General features: G+C 38.9%; 1 protein-coding gene across 4 annotated transcripts in view; it reads left to right on the forward strand.

Annotated features, from left to right (window-relative positions):
• Positions 1–18,103, forward strand: part of LOC112631549 (cytochrome P450 2C9-like) — a 47,692-nt gene that overhangs the window by 14,684 nt on the left and 14,905 nt on the right. For all 4 annotated transcript variants that reach the window (XM_025396864.1, XM_025396866.1, XM_025396865.1 and 1 more), the window contains one exon: positions 14,072–14,213. In XM_025396864.1, the coding sequence (XP_025252649.1) occupies positions 14,072–14,213 (142 nt within the window). The remainder of the gene's footprint in view (positions 1–14,071; positions 14,214–18,103) is intronic.

Below are 18,103 nucleotides of genomic sequence, written 5' to 3' on the forward strand. Positions count from 1 at the left end.
GTACATCCCAGACAACGTGGCTGTTCATCTTTCTCTGTGTCTAATGAGATGAACATGTTTTTCTCTTTTATTCTAATATGGTGTAGTACACTGATTGACTTTCTTGTTAAACCACTTTTGCATTTCTGGGATAAATCTCACTTGTTTATTGTGTATTTATATATTTTTTAATTTTGTAAAAAAATTGTGGCAAAATACACATAACATAAAAGTGTCTGTATTAATCATTTTAAGTGTATAGTGTATTGGTATTAATTACCTCAAACCATAAGAATCCTATAGAAAAAAATCTATAAAATTCCATTCTGGATACAGGCTTTAGAAAAGAATTTATGAGTAATTCCTCAAAAGCAATTGGAACCAAAATGAATATTGACAGGTGGGACCTAATTAAAGAGCTTTTGCACACGAAGAGAAACTACCAACAGAATAAACAGACAACCTACAGAATGGGACAAAATACTTGCAAACTGTGAATCCAACAATGGTTCAATAGCAAGAATCTATAAGGAAGTTAAACAATTCAACAAGTTAAAAAATAAGTAACCCCATTAAAAAGTGGGCAAAGGACATATGTCCTTCCAAAGAAGACATACACATGGCCAACAAGCACATGACAAAATACTCAACATCACTAATAATCAGAGAATTGCAAATCAAAACCACAGTGAGATATCATCTCATACCAGTCAAAATGGATATGATTAAAAAGTCAAAAAAGTAACAGACGTTGGTGAGACTGCAGAGAAAAGAGAACAGTTATATACTACTGGTGGGAATGTAAGTTAGTTCAGCCATATGGAAAGTAGTTTGGAGATTTCTCAAAGAACGAAATGCAGAACTATCATTCGATTTCACTACTGGGTATGTACCCAATGGAAAACAAATTGTTTTACCAAAAAGACACATGTGCTCATATGTCCATTCCTGCACTTTTCTCAATAGTAAAGACATAGAACCAACCAATGATGTGTCACATAAAGAAAATTTCTATTATTATACATAAATTTATATTATATATTTAATATAAATTTATATTATTATATAATATATAATATTATATATAATCATATATAAATTTATATTATTATAAATTTATAATTTATAATTTAATGGGCATATATAAATTTATATTATTATATATAATAATATATATAAATTTATATTATTATATATAATAATATATATAAATTTATATTATTATATATAAGTTTATATTAACATATATTATATATAAATTTATCATATATAAATTTATATTATTATAAATTTATAATTTATAATTTAATGGGCACAATAATAGTACATATTTATGGGGTGTACTGTAGTATTTCAGTACATGTATACAATGTGTAATGATCAAGCAGGATGGTTAACATATCTATAACCTCAAATATTTTTCATTTCCTTGTGCTGGAAACATTAAAAATCTGCTCTTCTAGCTATTTTAAAATATACAATAAGATGTTGTTAATTATGGTCACTCTATACCGCTATAGAACACTATTACTTATTCCTTTTATATAGCTGAACTTTTGTATCTGTTAACCAACTTCTGGCTATCTCCCTTACTTCTCTACCTCTACTAACTATCCTGCTATTTCTTTCTTTTTTTAAATTGCATTTTAAGTTCTGGGATGCATGTGCAGAACATGCAGGTTTGTTACATAGGTATACATGTGCCGTGGTGGTTTGCTGCACCCAACAATCCAGCATCTACATTAGGTATTTCTCCTAATGCTATCCCTCCCCTACTCCCCCAACCTCTCGACACACCCTGGTGTGTGATTTTCCCCTCCCTATGTCTGTGTGTTCTCATTGTTCAACTCCCACTTATAGGTGAGAATATGTGGTGTTTTGTTTTCTGTTCCTGGTTTAATCTTGGAAGGGTGTATATGGGAAGGAATTTATCCATTTATTCTAGATTTCACAGTTTATTTGCATAGAGGTGTTTTCAGTATTCTCTGATGGTAGTTTGTATTCCTGTGGGGTCAGTGGTAATAACCCCTTTATCATTTTTTATTGTGTCTATTTGATTCTTCTCTCTTTTCTTTTTTATTAATCTGGCTAGTAACCTATCTATTTTGTTAATCTTAGCAAAAAAACAGTTCCTGGATTCATTAATTTTTTGAAGAGTTTTTCACATCTCTATCTTCTTCAATACTGCTCTGATTTTAGTTATTTCTTGTCTTCTGTGAGCTTTTGAATATGTTTGCTGTTGCTTCTCTAGTTCTTTTAATTGTGATGTTAGGGTGTTCATTTCAGATCTTTCCTGCTTTCTCCTGTGGGCATTTAGTGCTCTAAATTTGCCTCTAAACACTGTTTTAGCTGTGTCCCAGGGATTCTGGTACATTGTGTGTTTGTTCTCATTGGTTTCAAAGAACATCTTTTTTTCTGCCTTCATTTTGTTATTTACCCAGTAGTCATTCAGGAGCAGGTTGTTCAGTTTCCACATAGTTGTGCAGTTTTGAGTGAGTTTCTTAATCCTGAGTTCTAATTTGATTGCACTGTGATCTGAGAGACTGTTTGTTATGATTTCTGTTCTTTTACATTTGCTGATGAGTGTTTTACTTTCAATTATGTGGCTGATTTTAGAATAAGTGCAGTGTGACGCTGAGAAGAATGTATATTCTGTTGATTTGGGGTGGAGAGTTGTGTAGATGTCTATTAGGTCCTCTTGGTCCAGAGCTGAGTTCAAGTCCTGAATATCCTTGTTAATTTTCTGTCTCATTGATCTGTCTAATTTTGACAATGGGGTGTTAAATTCTCACATTATTATTGTGTGGGAGTCTCAGTTTCTTTGTAAGTCTCTAAGAACTTGTTTTATGAATATTGGCGCTCCTGCATTGGGTGCATATACATTTAGGATAGTTAGCTCTTCTTGTTGCATTGATCCCTTTACCATTATGTAATGCCCTTCTTTGTTTCTTTAGTCTTTGTTGGTTTAAAGTCTGTTTTATGAGAGACTAGGATTGCAAGCCCTGCCTTTTTTTTTTTTTTTTTTTTTTTTGCTTGGTAAAAATTGCTTGGTAAATCTTCTTCCATCCCTTTTATTTGAGCCTTGGTGTGTCTTTGCACATGAGATGTGTCTCCTGAATGCAGAACACTGATGGATCTTGACTCTTTGTCCAATTTTCCAGTCTGTGTCTTTTAACTGGGGCATTTCGTCCATTTACATTTAAGGTTAATGTTGTTATGTGTAAATTTGATCCTGTCATTATTACGCCTGCTGGTTATTTTGCCCATTAGTTGATGCAGTTTCTTTATAGTGTTGATAGCCTTTACAATTTGGTATGTTTTTGCAGTAGCTGGTTCTGGTTTTTCGTTTCCATATTTAGTGTTTTCATCAGGAGCTCTCGTAAGGCAGGCCTGGTGGTGACAAAAATCTCTCAGCATTTGCTTTTCTATAAAGGATTTTATTTTATTTCTTCGCTTTGAAGCTTAGTTTCACTGGATATAAAATTCTGGGTTGAAAATTCTTTTCTTTTTTTTTTTTTAAATTAATTAAGTAATTAATTAATTAATTTATTTTTAAATTTATTTATTATTATTATACTTTAAGTTGTAGGGTACATGTGCATAACGTGCAGGTTTGTTACATATGTATACTTGTGCCATGTTGGTCTGCTGCACCCATCAACTCGTCATTTACATCAGGTATAACTCCCAATGCAATCCCTCCCCCCTGCCCCCTCCCCATGATAGGCCCCGGTGTGTGATGTTCCCCTTCCTGAGTCCAAGTGATCTCATTGTTCAGTTCCCACCTATGAGTGAGAACATGCGGTGTTTGGTTTTCTGTTCTTGTGATAGTTTGCTAAGAATGATGGTTTCCAGCTGCATCCATGTCCCTACAAAGGACGCAAACTCATCCTTTTTTATGGCTGCATAGTATTCCATGGTGTATATGTGCCACATTTTCTTAATCCAATCTGTCACTGATGGACATTTGGGTTGATTCCAAGTCTTTGCTATTGTGAATAGTGCTGCAATAAACATACGTGTGCATGTGTCTTTCTAGCAGCATAATTTATAATCCTTTGGGTATATCCCCAGTAATGGGATGGCTGGGTCATATGGTACATCTAGTTCTAGATCCTTGAGGAATCGCCATACTGTTTTCCATAATGGTTGAACTAGTTTACAATCCCACCAACAGTGTAAAAGTGTTCCTATTTCTCCACATCCTCTCCAGCACCTGTTGTTTCCTGACTTTTTAATGATCGCCATTCTAACTGGTGTGAGATGGTATCTCATTGTGGTTTTGATTTGCATTTCTCTGATGGCCAGTGATGATGAGCATTTTTTCATATGTCTGTTGGCTGTATGAATGTCTTCTTTTGAGAAATGTCTGTTCATATCCTTTGCCCACTTTTTGATGGGGTTGTTTGTTTTTTTCTTGTAAATTTGTTTGAGTTCTTTGTAGGTTCTGGATATTAGCCCTTTGTCAGATGAGTAGATTGCAAAAATTTTCTCCCATTCTGTAGGTTGCCTGTTCACTCTGATGGTAGTTTCTTTTGCTGTGCAGAAGCTCTTTAGTTTAATTAGATCCCATTTGTCAATTTTAGCTTTTGCTGCCGTTGCTTTTGGTGTTTTAGACATGAAGTCTTTGCCCATGCCTATGTCCTGAATGGTACTACCTAGGTTTTCCTCTAGGATTTTTATGGTATTAGGTGTAACGTTTAAGTCTCTAATCCATCTTGAATTAATTTTCGTATAAGGAGTAAGGAAAGGATCCAGTTTCAGCTTTCTACTTATGGCTAGCCAATTTTCCCAGCACCATTTATTAAATAGGGAATCCTTTCCCCATTTCTTGTTTTTCTCAGGTTTGTCAAAGATCAGATGGCTGTAGATGTGTGGTATTATTTCTGAGGACTCTGTTCTGTTCCATTGGTCTATATCTCTGTTTTGGTACCAGTACCATGCTGTTTTGGTTACTGTAGCCTTGTAGTATAGTTTGAAGTCAGGTAGCGTGATGCCTCCAGCTTTGTTCTTTTGACTTAGGATTGTCTTGGAGATGCGGGCTCTTTTTTGGTTCCATATGAACTTTAAAGCAGTTTTTTCCAATTCTGTGAAGAAACTCATTGGTAGCTTGATGGGGATGGCATTGAATCTATAAATTACCTTGGGCAGTATGGCCATTTTCACGATATTGATTCTTCCTATCCATGAGCATGGTATGTTCTTCCATTTGTTTGTGTCCTCTTTTATTTCACTGAGCAGTGGTTTGTAGTTCTCCTTGAAGAGGTCCTTTACATCCCTTGTAAGTTGGATTCCTAGGTATTTTATTCTCTTTGAAGCAATTGTGAATGGAAGTTCATTCATGATTTGGCTCTGTGTTTGTCTGTTATTGGTGTATAAGAATGCTTGTGATTTTTGCACATTAATTTTGTATCCTGAGACTTTGCTGAAGTTGCTTATCAGCTTAAGGAGATTTTGGGCTGAGACAATGGGGTTTTCTAAATATACAATCATGTCATCTGCAAACAGGGACAATTTGACTTCTTCTTTTCCTAACTGAATACCCCTGATTTCTTTCTCTTGCCTAATTGCCCTAGCCAGAACTTCCAACACTATGTTGAATAGGAGTGGTGAGAGAGGGCATCCCTGTCTTGTGCCAGTTTTCAAAGGGAATTTTTCCAGTTTTTGCCCATTCAGTATGATATTGGCTGTGGGTTTGTCATAAATAGCTCTTATTATTTTGAGGTACGTTCCATCAATACCGAATTTATTGAGAGTTTTTAGCATGAAGGGCTGTTGAATTTTGTCAAAAGCCTTTTCTGCATCTATTGAGATAATCATGTGGTTCTTGTCTTTGGTTCTGTTTATATGCTGGATTATGTTTATTGATTTGCGAATGTTGAACCAGCCTTGCATCCCAGGGATGAAGCCCACTTGATCATGGTGGATAAGCTTTTTGATGTGTTGTTGAATCCGGTTTGCCAGTATTTTATTGAGGATTTTTGCATCGATGTTCATCAGGGATATTGGTCTAAAATTCTCTTTTTTTGTTGTGTCTCTGCCAGGCTTTGGTATCAGGATGATGTTGGCCTCATAAAATGAGTTAGGGAGGATTCCCTCTTTTTCTATTGATTGGAATAGTTTCAGAAGGAATGGTACCAACTCCTCCTTATACCTCTGGTAGAATTCAGCTGTGAATCCATCTGGTCCTGGACTTTTTTTGGTTGGTAGGCTATTAATTATTGCCTCAATTTCAGAGCCTACTATTGGTCTATTCAGGGATTCAACTTCTTCCTGGTTTAGTCTTGGAAGAGTGTAAGTGTCCAGGAAATTATCCATTTCTTCTAGGTTTTCCAGTTTATTTGCGTAGAGGTGTTTATAGTATTCTCTGATGGTAGTTTGTATTTCTGTGGGGTCGGTGGTGATATCCCCTTTATCATTTTTAATTGCGTCGATTTGATTCTTCTCTCTTTTCTTCTTTATTAGTCTTGCTAGTGGTCTGTCAATTTTGTTGATCTTTTCAAAAAACCAACTCCTGGATTCATTGATTTTTTGGAGGGTTTTTTGTGTCTCTATCTCCTTCAGTTCTGCTCTGATCTTAGTTATTTCTTGCCTTCTGCTAGCTTTCGAATGTGTTTGCTCTTGCTTCTCTAGTTCTTTTAATTGCGATGTTAGAGTGTCAATTTTTGATCTTTCCTGCTTTCTCTTGTGGGCATTTAGTGCTATGAATTTCCCTCTACACACTGCTTTAAATGTGTCCCAGAGATTCTGGTATGTTGTATCTTTGTTCTCATTGGTTTCAAAGAACATCTTTATTTCTGCCTTCATTTCGTTATGTACCCAGTAGTCATTCAGGAGCAGGTTGTTGAGTTTCCATGTAGTTGAGCGGTTTTGATTGAGTTTCTTAGTCCTGAGTTCTAGTTTGATTGCACTGTGGTCTGAGAGACAGTTTGTTATAATTTCTGTTCTTGTACATTTGCTGAGGAGTGCTTTACTTCCAATTATATGGTCAATTTTGGAGTAAGTACGATGTGGTGCTGAGAAGAATGTATATTCTGTTGATTTGGGGTGGAGAGTTCTATAGATGTCTATTAGGTCTGCTTGCTGCAGAGATGAGTTCAATTCCTGGATATCCTTGTTAACTTTCTGTCTCGTTGATCTGTCTAATGTTGACAGTGGAGTGTTGAAGTCTCCCATTATTATTGTATGGGAGTCTAAGTCTTTTTGTAAGTCTCTAAGGACTTGCTTTATGAATCTGGGTGCTCCTGTATTGGGTGCATATATGTTTAGGATAGTTAGCTCTTCCTGTTGAATTGATCCCTTTACCATTATGTAATGGCCTTCTTTGTCTCTTTTGATCTTTGATGGTTTAAAGTCTGTTTTATCAGAGACTAGGATTGCAACCCCCGCTTTTTTTTGTTCTCCATTTGCTTGGTAAATCTTCCTCCATCCCTTTATTTTGAGCCTATGTATGTCTCTGCGTGTGAGATGGGTCTCCTGAATACAGCAGACTGATGGGTCTTGACTCTTTATCCAGTTTGCCAGTCTGTGTCTTTTAATTGGAGCATTTAGTCCATTTACATTTAAGGTTAAGATTGTTATGTGTGAACTTGATCCTGCCATTATGATATTAACTGGTTATTTTGCTCGTTAGTTGATGCAGTTTCTTCCTAGCCTTGATGGTCTTTACATTTTGGCATGTTTTTGCAATGGCTGGTACCGGTTGTTCCTTTCCATGTTGAGTGCTTCCTTCAGGGTCTCTTGTAAGGCAGGCCTAGTGGTGACAAAATCTCTAAGCATTTGCTTATCTGTAAAGGATTTTATTTCTCCTTCATTTATGAAACTTAGTTTGGCTGGATATGAAATTCTGGGTTTAAAATTCTTTTCTTTAAGAATGTTGAATATTGGCCCCCACTCTCTTCTGGCTTGGAGAGTTTCTGCCGAGAGATCTGCTGTGAGTCTGATGGGCTTCCCTTTGTGGGTAACCCGACCTTTCTCTCTGGCTGCCCTTAAGATTTTTTCCTTCATTTCAACTTTGGTGAATCTGGCAATTATGTGTCTTGGAGTTGCTCTTCTCGAGGAGTATCTTTGTGGCGTTCTCTGTATTTCCTGGATTTGAATGTTGGCCTGCCCTACTAGGTTGGGGAAGTTCTCCTGGATGATATCCTGAAGAGTGTTTTCCAACTTGGTTCCATTTTCCCCCTCACTTTCAGGCACCCCAATCAGACGTAGATTTGGTCTTTTTACATAATCCCATACTTCTTGCAGGCTTTGTTCATTTCTTTTTCTTCTTTTTTCTTTTGGTTTCTCTTCTCGCTTCATTTCATTCATTTGATCCTCAATCGCTGATACTCTTTCTTCCAGTTGATCGAGTCGGTTACTGAAGCTTGTGCATTTGTCACGTATTTCTCGTGTCATGGTTTTCATCTCTTTCATTTCGTTTATGACTTTCTCTGCATTAATTACTCTAGCCGTCAATTCTTCCACTTTTTTTTCAAGATTTTTAGTTTCTTTGCGCTGGGTACGTAATTCCTCCTTTAGCTCTGAGAAATTTGATGGACTGAAGCCTTCTTCTCTCATCTCGTCAAAGTCATTCTCCATCCAGCTTTGATCCGTTGCTGGCGATGAGCTGTGCTCCTTTGCCGGGGGAGATGTGCTCTTATTTTTTGAATTTCCAGCTTTTCTGCCCTGCTTTTTCCCCATCTTTGTGGTTTTATCTGCCTCTGGTCTTTGATGATGGTGATGTACTGATGGGGTTTTGGTGTAGGTGTCCTCCTGTTTGATAGTTTTCCTTCTAACAGTCAGGACCCTCAGCTGTAGGTCTGTTGGAGATTGCTTGAGGTCCACTCCAGACCCTGTTTGCCTGGGTATCAGCAGCAGAGGTTGCAGAAGATAGAATATTTCTGAACAGCGAGTGTACCTGTCTGATTCTTGCTTTGGAAGCTTCCTCTCAGGGGTGTACTCCACCCTGTGAGGTGTGGGGTGTCAGACTGCCCCTAGTGGGGGATGTCTCCCAGTTAGGCTACTCAGGGGTCAGGGACCCACTTGAGCAGGCAGTCTGTCCCTTCTCAGATCTCAACCTCCATGTTGGGAGATCCACTGCTCTCTTCAAAGCTGTCAGACAGAGTCGTTTGAGTCTGCAGAGGTTTCTGCTGCTTTGTTGTTGTTGTTGTTGTTGTGTAGCTGTGCCCTGTCCCCAGAGGTGGAGTCTACAGAGACAGGCAGGTTTCCTTGAGCTGCTGTGAGCTCCACCCAGTTGGAGCTTCCCAGCAGCTTTGTTTACCTACTTAAGCCTCAGCAATGGCGGGCGCCCCTCCCCCAGCCTCGCTGCTGCCTTGCCGGTAGATCACAGACTGCTGTGCTAGCAATGAGGGAGGCTCCGTGGGCGTGGGACCCTCCCACCCAGGTGTGGGATATGATCTCCTGGTGTGCCTGGTTGCTTAAAGCGCAATATTGGGGTGGGAGTTACCCGATTTTCCAGGTGTTGTGTGTCTCAGTTCCCCTGGCTAGGAAAAGGGATTCCCTTCCCCCTTGCGCTTCCCAGGTGAGGCGATGCCTCGCCCTGCTTCAGCTCTCGCTGGTCGGGCTGCAGCAGCTGACCAGCACCGATCGTCCAGCACTCCCCAGTGAGATGCACCCAGTACCTTAGTTGAAATTGCAGAAATCACCGGTCTTCTGTGTCGCTCGCGCTGGGAGTTGGAGACTGGAGCTGTTCCTATTCGGCCATCTTGCTCCGCCCCTCGAAAATTCTTTTCTTTAAGAAGGTTGAATATTGGCCCCCACTCTCTTCTGGCTTGTAGGGTTTCTGCAGAGAGATCCACTGTTAGTCTAGTGAGATTCCCTCGGTGGGTAACCCGACCCTTCTCTCTGGCTGCCCTTAGCGTTTTTCCTTCATTTCAACCTTGGTGAATCTGACAGTTATGTGTCTTGGGGTTACTCCTCTCAAGAAGTATCTTTGTGGTATTCTTTGTTTTTTCTGAATTTGAATGTTGGACTGTCTTGCTAGGTTGGGGAAGTTCTCCTGGATAATATCCTGAAGAGTGTATCCCAACTTGGTTCCCCTTTCCCCATCAATTTCAGGTACACCAATCAAACGTAGGCTTGGTTTTTTCACATAGTCTCATATTTCTTGGAGGCTTTGTGTATTTCTTTTCATTTTTTTTCCTCCAATCTTGTGTTCAGGCTTTATTTCATTAAGTTGATCTTTAATCTCTGATATCCTTTCTTCTACTTGATCAATTCAGCTATTCATACTTATGTATGTTTCATGAAGTTCTTGTGCTTTGTTTTTCAGCTCCATCAGGTCATTTATGTTCTTCTGTAACCTGGTTATTCAAGCTAGCCATTTGTCTAACCTTTTTTCAAGGTTCTTAGCTCCCTTGCATTGGGTTAGAATATACTCCTTTCTCTCAGAGAAGTTTGTTATTACCCGCCTTCTGAACCCTACTTCTGTCAATTCATCAAACTCATTCTCTGTCCAGTTTTGTTCCCTGCTGGTGAGGAGTTGTGATTCTTTGGAGGAGAAGAGGTGTTCTGTTTTTTTTTTTTTTTTTAATTTTCAGTCTTTTTGTACTGGTTTTTCCTCATCTTCATTGATTTATCTACCTTTGGTCTTTGATGTTGGTGACCTTCAGATGGGGTTTTTGTGTGGACATCCTTTTAGTTGGTGTTGATGCTGTTGGTTTCTGTTTGTTAGCTTTCCTTCTAACAGTCAAGCCCTTCTGCTGCAAGTCTGCTGGGGTTTGCTGGAGGTCAACTGCAGACCCTGTTTGCCTGGGTATCACCAGTGGAAGCTGCAGAGCAACAAAGATTGCTGTCTCTTCTGTCTTCTGGAAGTTTGTCTCATTGGGGCACCCACTAGATGCCAGCAAGAGCTCACCTTTCTGAGGTGTCTGTGAACCCCTGCTTGGAGGTGTCTCCCATCAGGAGCCACGGGGTCAGGGACCCACTTGAGGAGGCAGTGTTTCCTTTAGTAGAGCTCAGGCACTGTGCTGGTAGATCTGCTGCTCTCTTCAGAGTCAGCACGCCAGAATGTTTAAGTCTGCTGAAGCTGCGCCCACAGTTGCCCCTTCCCCCAGGTGCTCTGCCCCAATGAGACAGTAGTTTTACTTATAAGCCCCTGATTGGGGCTGCTGCTTTTTTTTTCAGAGATGCCCTGCCCAGAGAGGAGGAACCTAGAGGGGCAGTCTGGCTACAGCTGCTTTGCTGAAGTGCAATGGGCTCTGGCCAGTCCAACTTCCCAGCCATTTTGTTTACACTGTGAGGGAAAAATTACCTACTCAAGCCTCAGTAATGGCGGATGCCCCTTCCCCCACCAAACTCATGCATCCCAGGTAAACTTCAGACTGCTGTGCTGGCAGGGAGAATTTCAAGCCAGTGGATCTTAGCTTGCTGGGCTCCATGGGGATGGGATCTCCTGAGCAAGACCACTTGGCTCTTTGGCTTCAACCCCCTTTGCAGATGAGTGAAAAGTTCTGTCTCTCTGGCGTTCCAGGTGCCATTGGGGTATGAAAAAAATCTCCTGCAGCTAGCTCGGAGTCTGTCCACATGGCTCCCCAGTTTTGTACTTGAAACCCAGTGCCCTTGTGGTGTTGTCATCTGAGGGAATCTCCTGGTCTGCAGGTTGCGAAGACCACGGGAAAACTTAAAGTGCACTATTCTTCATGACACAATTCCTCGCTGCTTCTCTAGGCTGGGTGGGGGGAGTTCCCTGACCCTTTGGGGTTCCCGGATGAGGTGATGCTCCACCCTGCTTTGACTTGCCCTCTGTGGGCTGCACCATCTAAACAGTCCCAATGAGAAGAGCTGGGTAATTCAGTTGGAAATGCAGGAATAACCTGCCTTCTTTGTTGATCTTGCTGGGAGCTGCAGATTGAAACTCTTCCGATTTGACCATCTTGCCAGCCACCCCCATTATTAAGTTTCTTCAAGGTAATTATTTTTAATTCCTTTTTTGAATATTTGTTGATTTGATTTTCATCAAGTTCTATTATTTGAAAGTTATTATGTCTTTTTGGTGGTGTCATATTTCTTGATTTTTCATGTTGTGTCCCTGCATTGATGTCTATGCATGTGGTGGGACAATGGCTATTCCAGTTTCTAGAGTGGATTTCATAGAGAAAGACTTTTATCTGAAGTTGAGTGTTTGTGTGCAGGTAATGAAGAGTGGGTAAGTCAGTTTTTGAATAGATGCCATGTGATAGTATCTGTGTAATTTCTCTAGCTGTGGTCAACATCAGCAATAATTTTGGGTGCCTCAGTGGCCTAGGCTATGGAAGTTTGCAGCAGCATCAGAAGTAGTGTAGGTTGTTAATGTCCTTGGTGTCAAAGTATTTGGGCATCCTCCTATTTTTATTTTCCTAAAATTGGAGTGACTTAGCCTAAGGGATTCCTTTTGGTGTTAGCTCTGACATGGCATATGCGCAGCTGCATTGGTGCTGGGTTACAAATACAGGTCCGTGAAATTGTCATAGAGTCATCATTCTAGACTCAGGGTCTTTTAAACATGTATTGTGACACCTGGGTCTTGGGGTGCAGATTCACTCTCAGGCAGAGTTGAATGTAGATTGCCCACAGAGCCAAGATCTATGACTCTGTAGCACACTCTAGCAGCTGAAGCCCACAGACTGAGTTGTAGCTGTGAGTCTGTTTCTGTGGGTGAGGTGCAGGACAATGCCCTGGCCTGCCTCTGACATAGAAGGGGTGCTCTTTAGATTTGAGCACAGCAAGTAGAATATGGCTACTATCATTAATATGATAGGATAGGCACACAACTGCTAAATAACCAAGCTCAAATCAACAGATGGAAATGTTAATACTGGTTTTGTGAGTGCACTGTTCTTACTTAAGAATAATTTTTAACATGACAAGCTTAGAAAACTGTATGAAGCTGATGTTACCAAGGGAGAGGATTGTCTTCCTCTAATTAGTAGACATGTTGAGTGGATCTAGTCTATTTCAGTGGTGTTGATTACACAATATTCAATATGACACACATCACTTGGAGACTCTAAAAGCATCATTAATTTATTAGTGGCCTAGGGACTGGTTAAAAAGTAATATGTTTTGTATATTGATGATCTCTTTCAACTAAGTATTCCTTATCCATTGCTTTCTTTCTTCTAACTTCCAATTTATGAGAACTCCAGCCTCTGAGCCTTGGCATATGCATTACCCTTAATCTCTCCTTTATCCCCTGTGACAATTAATTGCTTTATTCTCCATCTTCATGATTGTCCTTTCTCTTCACTTTGTATATTTTTTACTTATTCCTGCACTACTGCATCCTAGAACAAGTTTTCTGTTGCCTCCCATCTAGATTATAATAGTGTGGGCCCATCTTGTCATTGCAAACCCATTCTCTTTCTCTACGATTTATCCTACGTTTTGCTGTCATATTGCTTTTTTCATATTGGTTTTTGCAAAATTTCAACTTTGTAATGAATCTGGAGGCAATATTGAGTCCATGTACCTTTCTGACAGAAGAAGGTAATTGCAGACTCTTGATTCAGGCTCACAGTATCTAATGATATGGCCCTAATTTACTTTTTTTATTAATTTAGATTGCAGTTGTCTACAGGTAATAATGACTTTAACACATAATGTCTTTACTTATCTCAAATACAGGGAATCTCACAGTGGGGCAATCTAGGGATAATATAGCATCCCCAAAGCAGTAGAGAGTCAAGGGCCTTCCTTTTTCCCACTAAATTTAGTATACAGACCTTCATTTTCATGATTAAATCCCAGGATGGAGTCTATTCTACCTCCTACTTCACATTTGTGTTTTGGGTATGAAAGAGGAAATAGAAGAAGTGGACCTAGAGACCTTCTGCTTATATCTTTTGGGAAAAAACTATGCTGTGTGACTCAGCTAACTGCAAAGAGCCTGATGAATGGAATTTTTAAGGCAAGCATGGAACAAGGGGGTAGGAAATAAAACTTGGGCAAGTTGGTCTACAGCTTCTGCTACACCATACAGTATTTTTTTCTAGTAGTATGCTTTCTAGTTTCTATGTTGGTAACTATATAACAATGTGAGTAATTTTGAACTCACTGTAATCAAATATGCTGGTAAATAATTTGTCAGATAATTGCATTAAATCATTCCTAGGAAAAGCACAACCAACAGTCTGAATTTACTATTGAAAACTTGGAAAACGCTGCAGTTGACTTGTTTGGAGCTGGGACAGAGACGACAAGCACAACCCTGAGATATGCTCTCCTTCTCCTGCTGAAGCACCCAGAGGTCACAGGTATGATCAAAGATAATGAGTAAATTGGTTTTCAGAAAAGATGTTGGGAAGGTGTTGCTAGTGTCCTCCTTCATTATTTAAATTTCATTATTTAAATTTCTGTGCTTCCAGCTGTAATATGTTCCAAACTAATGGTAATTAAAATGGGATATATTGTCCTGGTATGGTGGCTCACACTTGTAATCCCAGTAGTTTGGGAGGCTGAGGTGGGTGGATCACTTGAAGCCAGGAGTTCAAGACCATCCTGGCTAACATGGCCAAACCCCATCTCTAATAAAAATATAACATTTAGCCAGGCATCGTGGCACACGGGTGTAATCCCAGCTGCTCAGGAGGCTGAGGCACCGTAATCGCTTGAACCCAGGTGACGGAGGCTGTAGTAAGTCAAGATTTTGCCACTGCACTACAGCCTGGGCAGCAGAGTGAGACTCTGTCTCAGAAAGAAAAAAACAGAAGAAGAAAATATAAAAGGTTATCTTTGCACGGTAGAGGAAGATAACTGAGAGAAATGAAGACAGCATGGCAGTGGCAAAAGCAATAGAGCTCTGGTCCAGCATGTCTGAATTTCATAGACAACGATTTCTGGCAGGAAGAGACAAGATAAATTGGCCTGGGATTGCATGTTGGTTTTATTATGAGAAGGCCATTTTAAATAGCAAGTACATTATTGAAGATAACTCTTCTCATTCTCAAAATTTCAGGTTTGAATGCTGGAGTAGGGAAACTGAAAACTCTACTTATTGAAGGATAAATGGTAATCCTAGAAATGTAGCGAGTCTGCCTGAGAAAATTCCTAGTCCGATAAGTACTCTAAAAAGTTAGATTCATAAGAAAGGTAATTCTGTTTACTAGAAGAGTTACCTGAAGAATGTTCCATTTAGGCAGAATATGTACCTGAGACAATTTTCATGTAATTGGTGTTGGACAAAATAAGATTTTTTTTAAAGGAGGCAATAATTTTACCTTTTATGAACAACTTTACTTTAGAAATTTACTTTTAGGGACTTTCGGTTATGCTGCACATAAGAAATATTCTTTTTTTCTCCTATGTCAGTATCCCCCATTGAAATGACAATAAGCCAATAACGAATAAGAATTAGGCCTTTTTTTGGAACAGTTACTAGCCTATTGAGTTCTAGATGATTTTTTTTCACCTTTTATTATAAATTAAAGGGTACAAATACAGGTTTGTTCCATAGGTAAGTTGTGTAACACTGAGGCTTGGGGTCCCAGCTATTCCATCACACTGACAGTAAACATATTACCCAGTAGATGGTTCTTCAGCCCACATCTCTTCCTTCCCTCCCCCATCTAGTGATCCTCAGTGTCTATTGTTCCCATCTTTAAGTTCTTGTGTATTCAGTGTTTACCTCCCACTTATAAGTGAGAACATGTGGTATTTGGTTTTCTGTTCTTGTGTTAGATTGCTTAGGATAATGGCCTCCCACTTCATCTATTGTCCTGCAAAAAACATAATTTTTGTTCTTTCTTATGATGGCATAACATTTCATTGTGTATGTATTAGTCTGTTCTCATGCTGCTAATAAAGACATACCTGAGACGGGGTAAAGGAAAGAGATTTAATGGACTCTCAATTCTACACAGCTGGAAAGGCCTCACAATAAGTCTCTGATAGAGACTTATTCACTATCATGAAAATAGCATGGGAAAGTCCGGCCTCCGTGATTAAATTACCTCCCAATGAGTCCCTCCCATGACATGTGGGAATTATGGGAGCTAGAATTCAAGATGAGATTTGGGTGGGGACCCAGCCTAACCATATCAGTGTCTATTTACCACATTTTCCTTGTACAATCCAATGTTGATGAGCACAGAAGTGGATTCCATTTCTTTGCTATTGTGAAAAGCACTACAGTGAACATAGTGAGGTGTGTGTCTTTTTGAGAGAATAAATATTTCTGGGGCATATACTCCCTAGTGGGATTGCTGGGTCAACTGGTAGGTCTATTTTAAGTTCTTTCAGAAATATCCAAACTGGTTTCCACAGTGACTGAACTAGTTTGCATACCCACCAACAGTGTAAAAGTATTTCCATTTCTCTGCAACTTCACCAGCATCTGTTGTTTTTGGACTTTTTAATATTAATAATTATTATTCTGATTGGTGTGAGATGGTACCTCATTGTGATTTTGATTTGCATTTATCTGATGATTAGTGATGTTGAGCATTTTTAAATATATTTGTTGGCTTCTTGTATGTCACATTTTGAGAGGTGCCTGTTCATGTCCTTTGCCCATTTTTAATTGATTTTTTTGTTTAATGCTTGTTGATTTGTTTACGTTTTTTATAGATTTTGGATATTAGACATTTAGGTCCTTTAATGTAGGAAGAGTACAGGAGATAGTCAAGAAGACTTTAACAAATTTCTAAAACATAGAGAGCATATAGAGGAATGATAAATCTGTACACAGAGGATAAACCTGTAACCAAAAAGTCAGAAGAGAAAAATTTATCAAGGACGAAAAGTTAATCAGTGTCCCTTAAATCCCCCCAACTGGTATTTGGAAGTACCAAGAGTCAAAGATGGTGGAGAATGAGACTGAAAAAGGAGGCTCTCCCTGCCTACATTTCCTCCACAACTCTTTTCATCAGGTAACTAATTTTCTCCCACACGGAAAAGGAGGCTTATTCTCTAGAGAAACTGAGTTTAAGAAGCCCTGTACTCAGGGACACAGGGAAGTGCCAGAAAAGGCATGAGGTGTAGGCTTGAAAGGCAGATTTGGTACGGATCTGCTCCTTGAATTCAAAGACTCTTAGCTCTTTTATTCATCTTGCTTCCTAAAATTCAGAAGCTAGCTTTATCCCACAGAAAGGGAACTGATCTAGAGAAATCACATTTTTCTTTTGCCATCTTAACAGAAAATTATCTTCGTATCTAACAGAGTGAATGAAATGAAAACATACACTGCTAGACCCAGGGTTATGGAATTTCAGGACATGAGAATTAAATGGAGAATCACAAAAACTTTCAGAGCTATACCAGGTTATAGTGAAAGAATTAGGATTCAGAATTCTCAAGAACTATTAATATTATCTTGTATATTAATAGAAATAGGGTGTTTTCAGACTTGCATGTTTGCCAAAAATTTTACCTTCTATTTTCCCTTTCTCAGAAAAATGTTGGAGAATGCACTTCATTCAAATGCCTGAAACCTAGTTAGAGAATGTCCTGAGCTCCAGCAATCAGGAAACCTCACATAGGAGAACGAGAGTGTCAGGGAGGCTGCGTAGCACCAGACCTAGAAAAGAACTACTTCAGAATGGACCTGGTGGATAATTCAGAAGTGAGAGGAGACAGCAAGAACAAGAGCTGTGACAGATTTTATAGGAGTTTCCAATAACTAAAAAAGAGGTTCAAACATCTGCCTGAACATTTGTAAATAATTCTAACTTGGGAAACAGAAAATTACAAATTGAAATAGAGACATGGTTAGGTCCAGGAAAGTACTAAAAATATAATTTAATCATAGCCGTCTTACCAGAGAACCATATTTGTGTAGTCAGAATGATGTAAGCAATGAATAGTAATATCATAAAAATTGTCATCTAAATATATTCTGGAAAAAAGCATGTGAAAAAGTGAGTATGTCTATCTGTGGGTATGTTCAAATATGAGGTGAAGATGGAGATTAAAATTCTCATCTCTCATAATAAAAATTATTAAATATAATCTACAAAAGGATAAGTAAGAAATAGAAACAGAGTCTTTATTTAAAAATGTGAATGTATGTTCAGAAGAAGCTGCTAGAATGTTCAAAATGGTGGATTTGGAAAGTGTGCAAATTGCAAACCATCGCAATTTGCGACCCTTGCCACACACAGATACACAAATACAGTCATATATATGCATAAATCTGAGAGTATAATTT

This window comes from Theropithecus gelada, chromosome 9 (genome assembly GCF_003255815.1).
Source record: "Theropithecus gelada isolate Dixy chromosome 9, Tgel_1.0, whole genome shotgun sequence".
NCBI classification, from domain to species: Eukaryota; Metazoa; Chordata; class Mammalia; order Primates; family Cercopithecidae; genus Theropithecus; species Theropithecus gelada.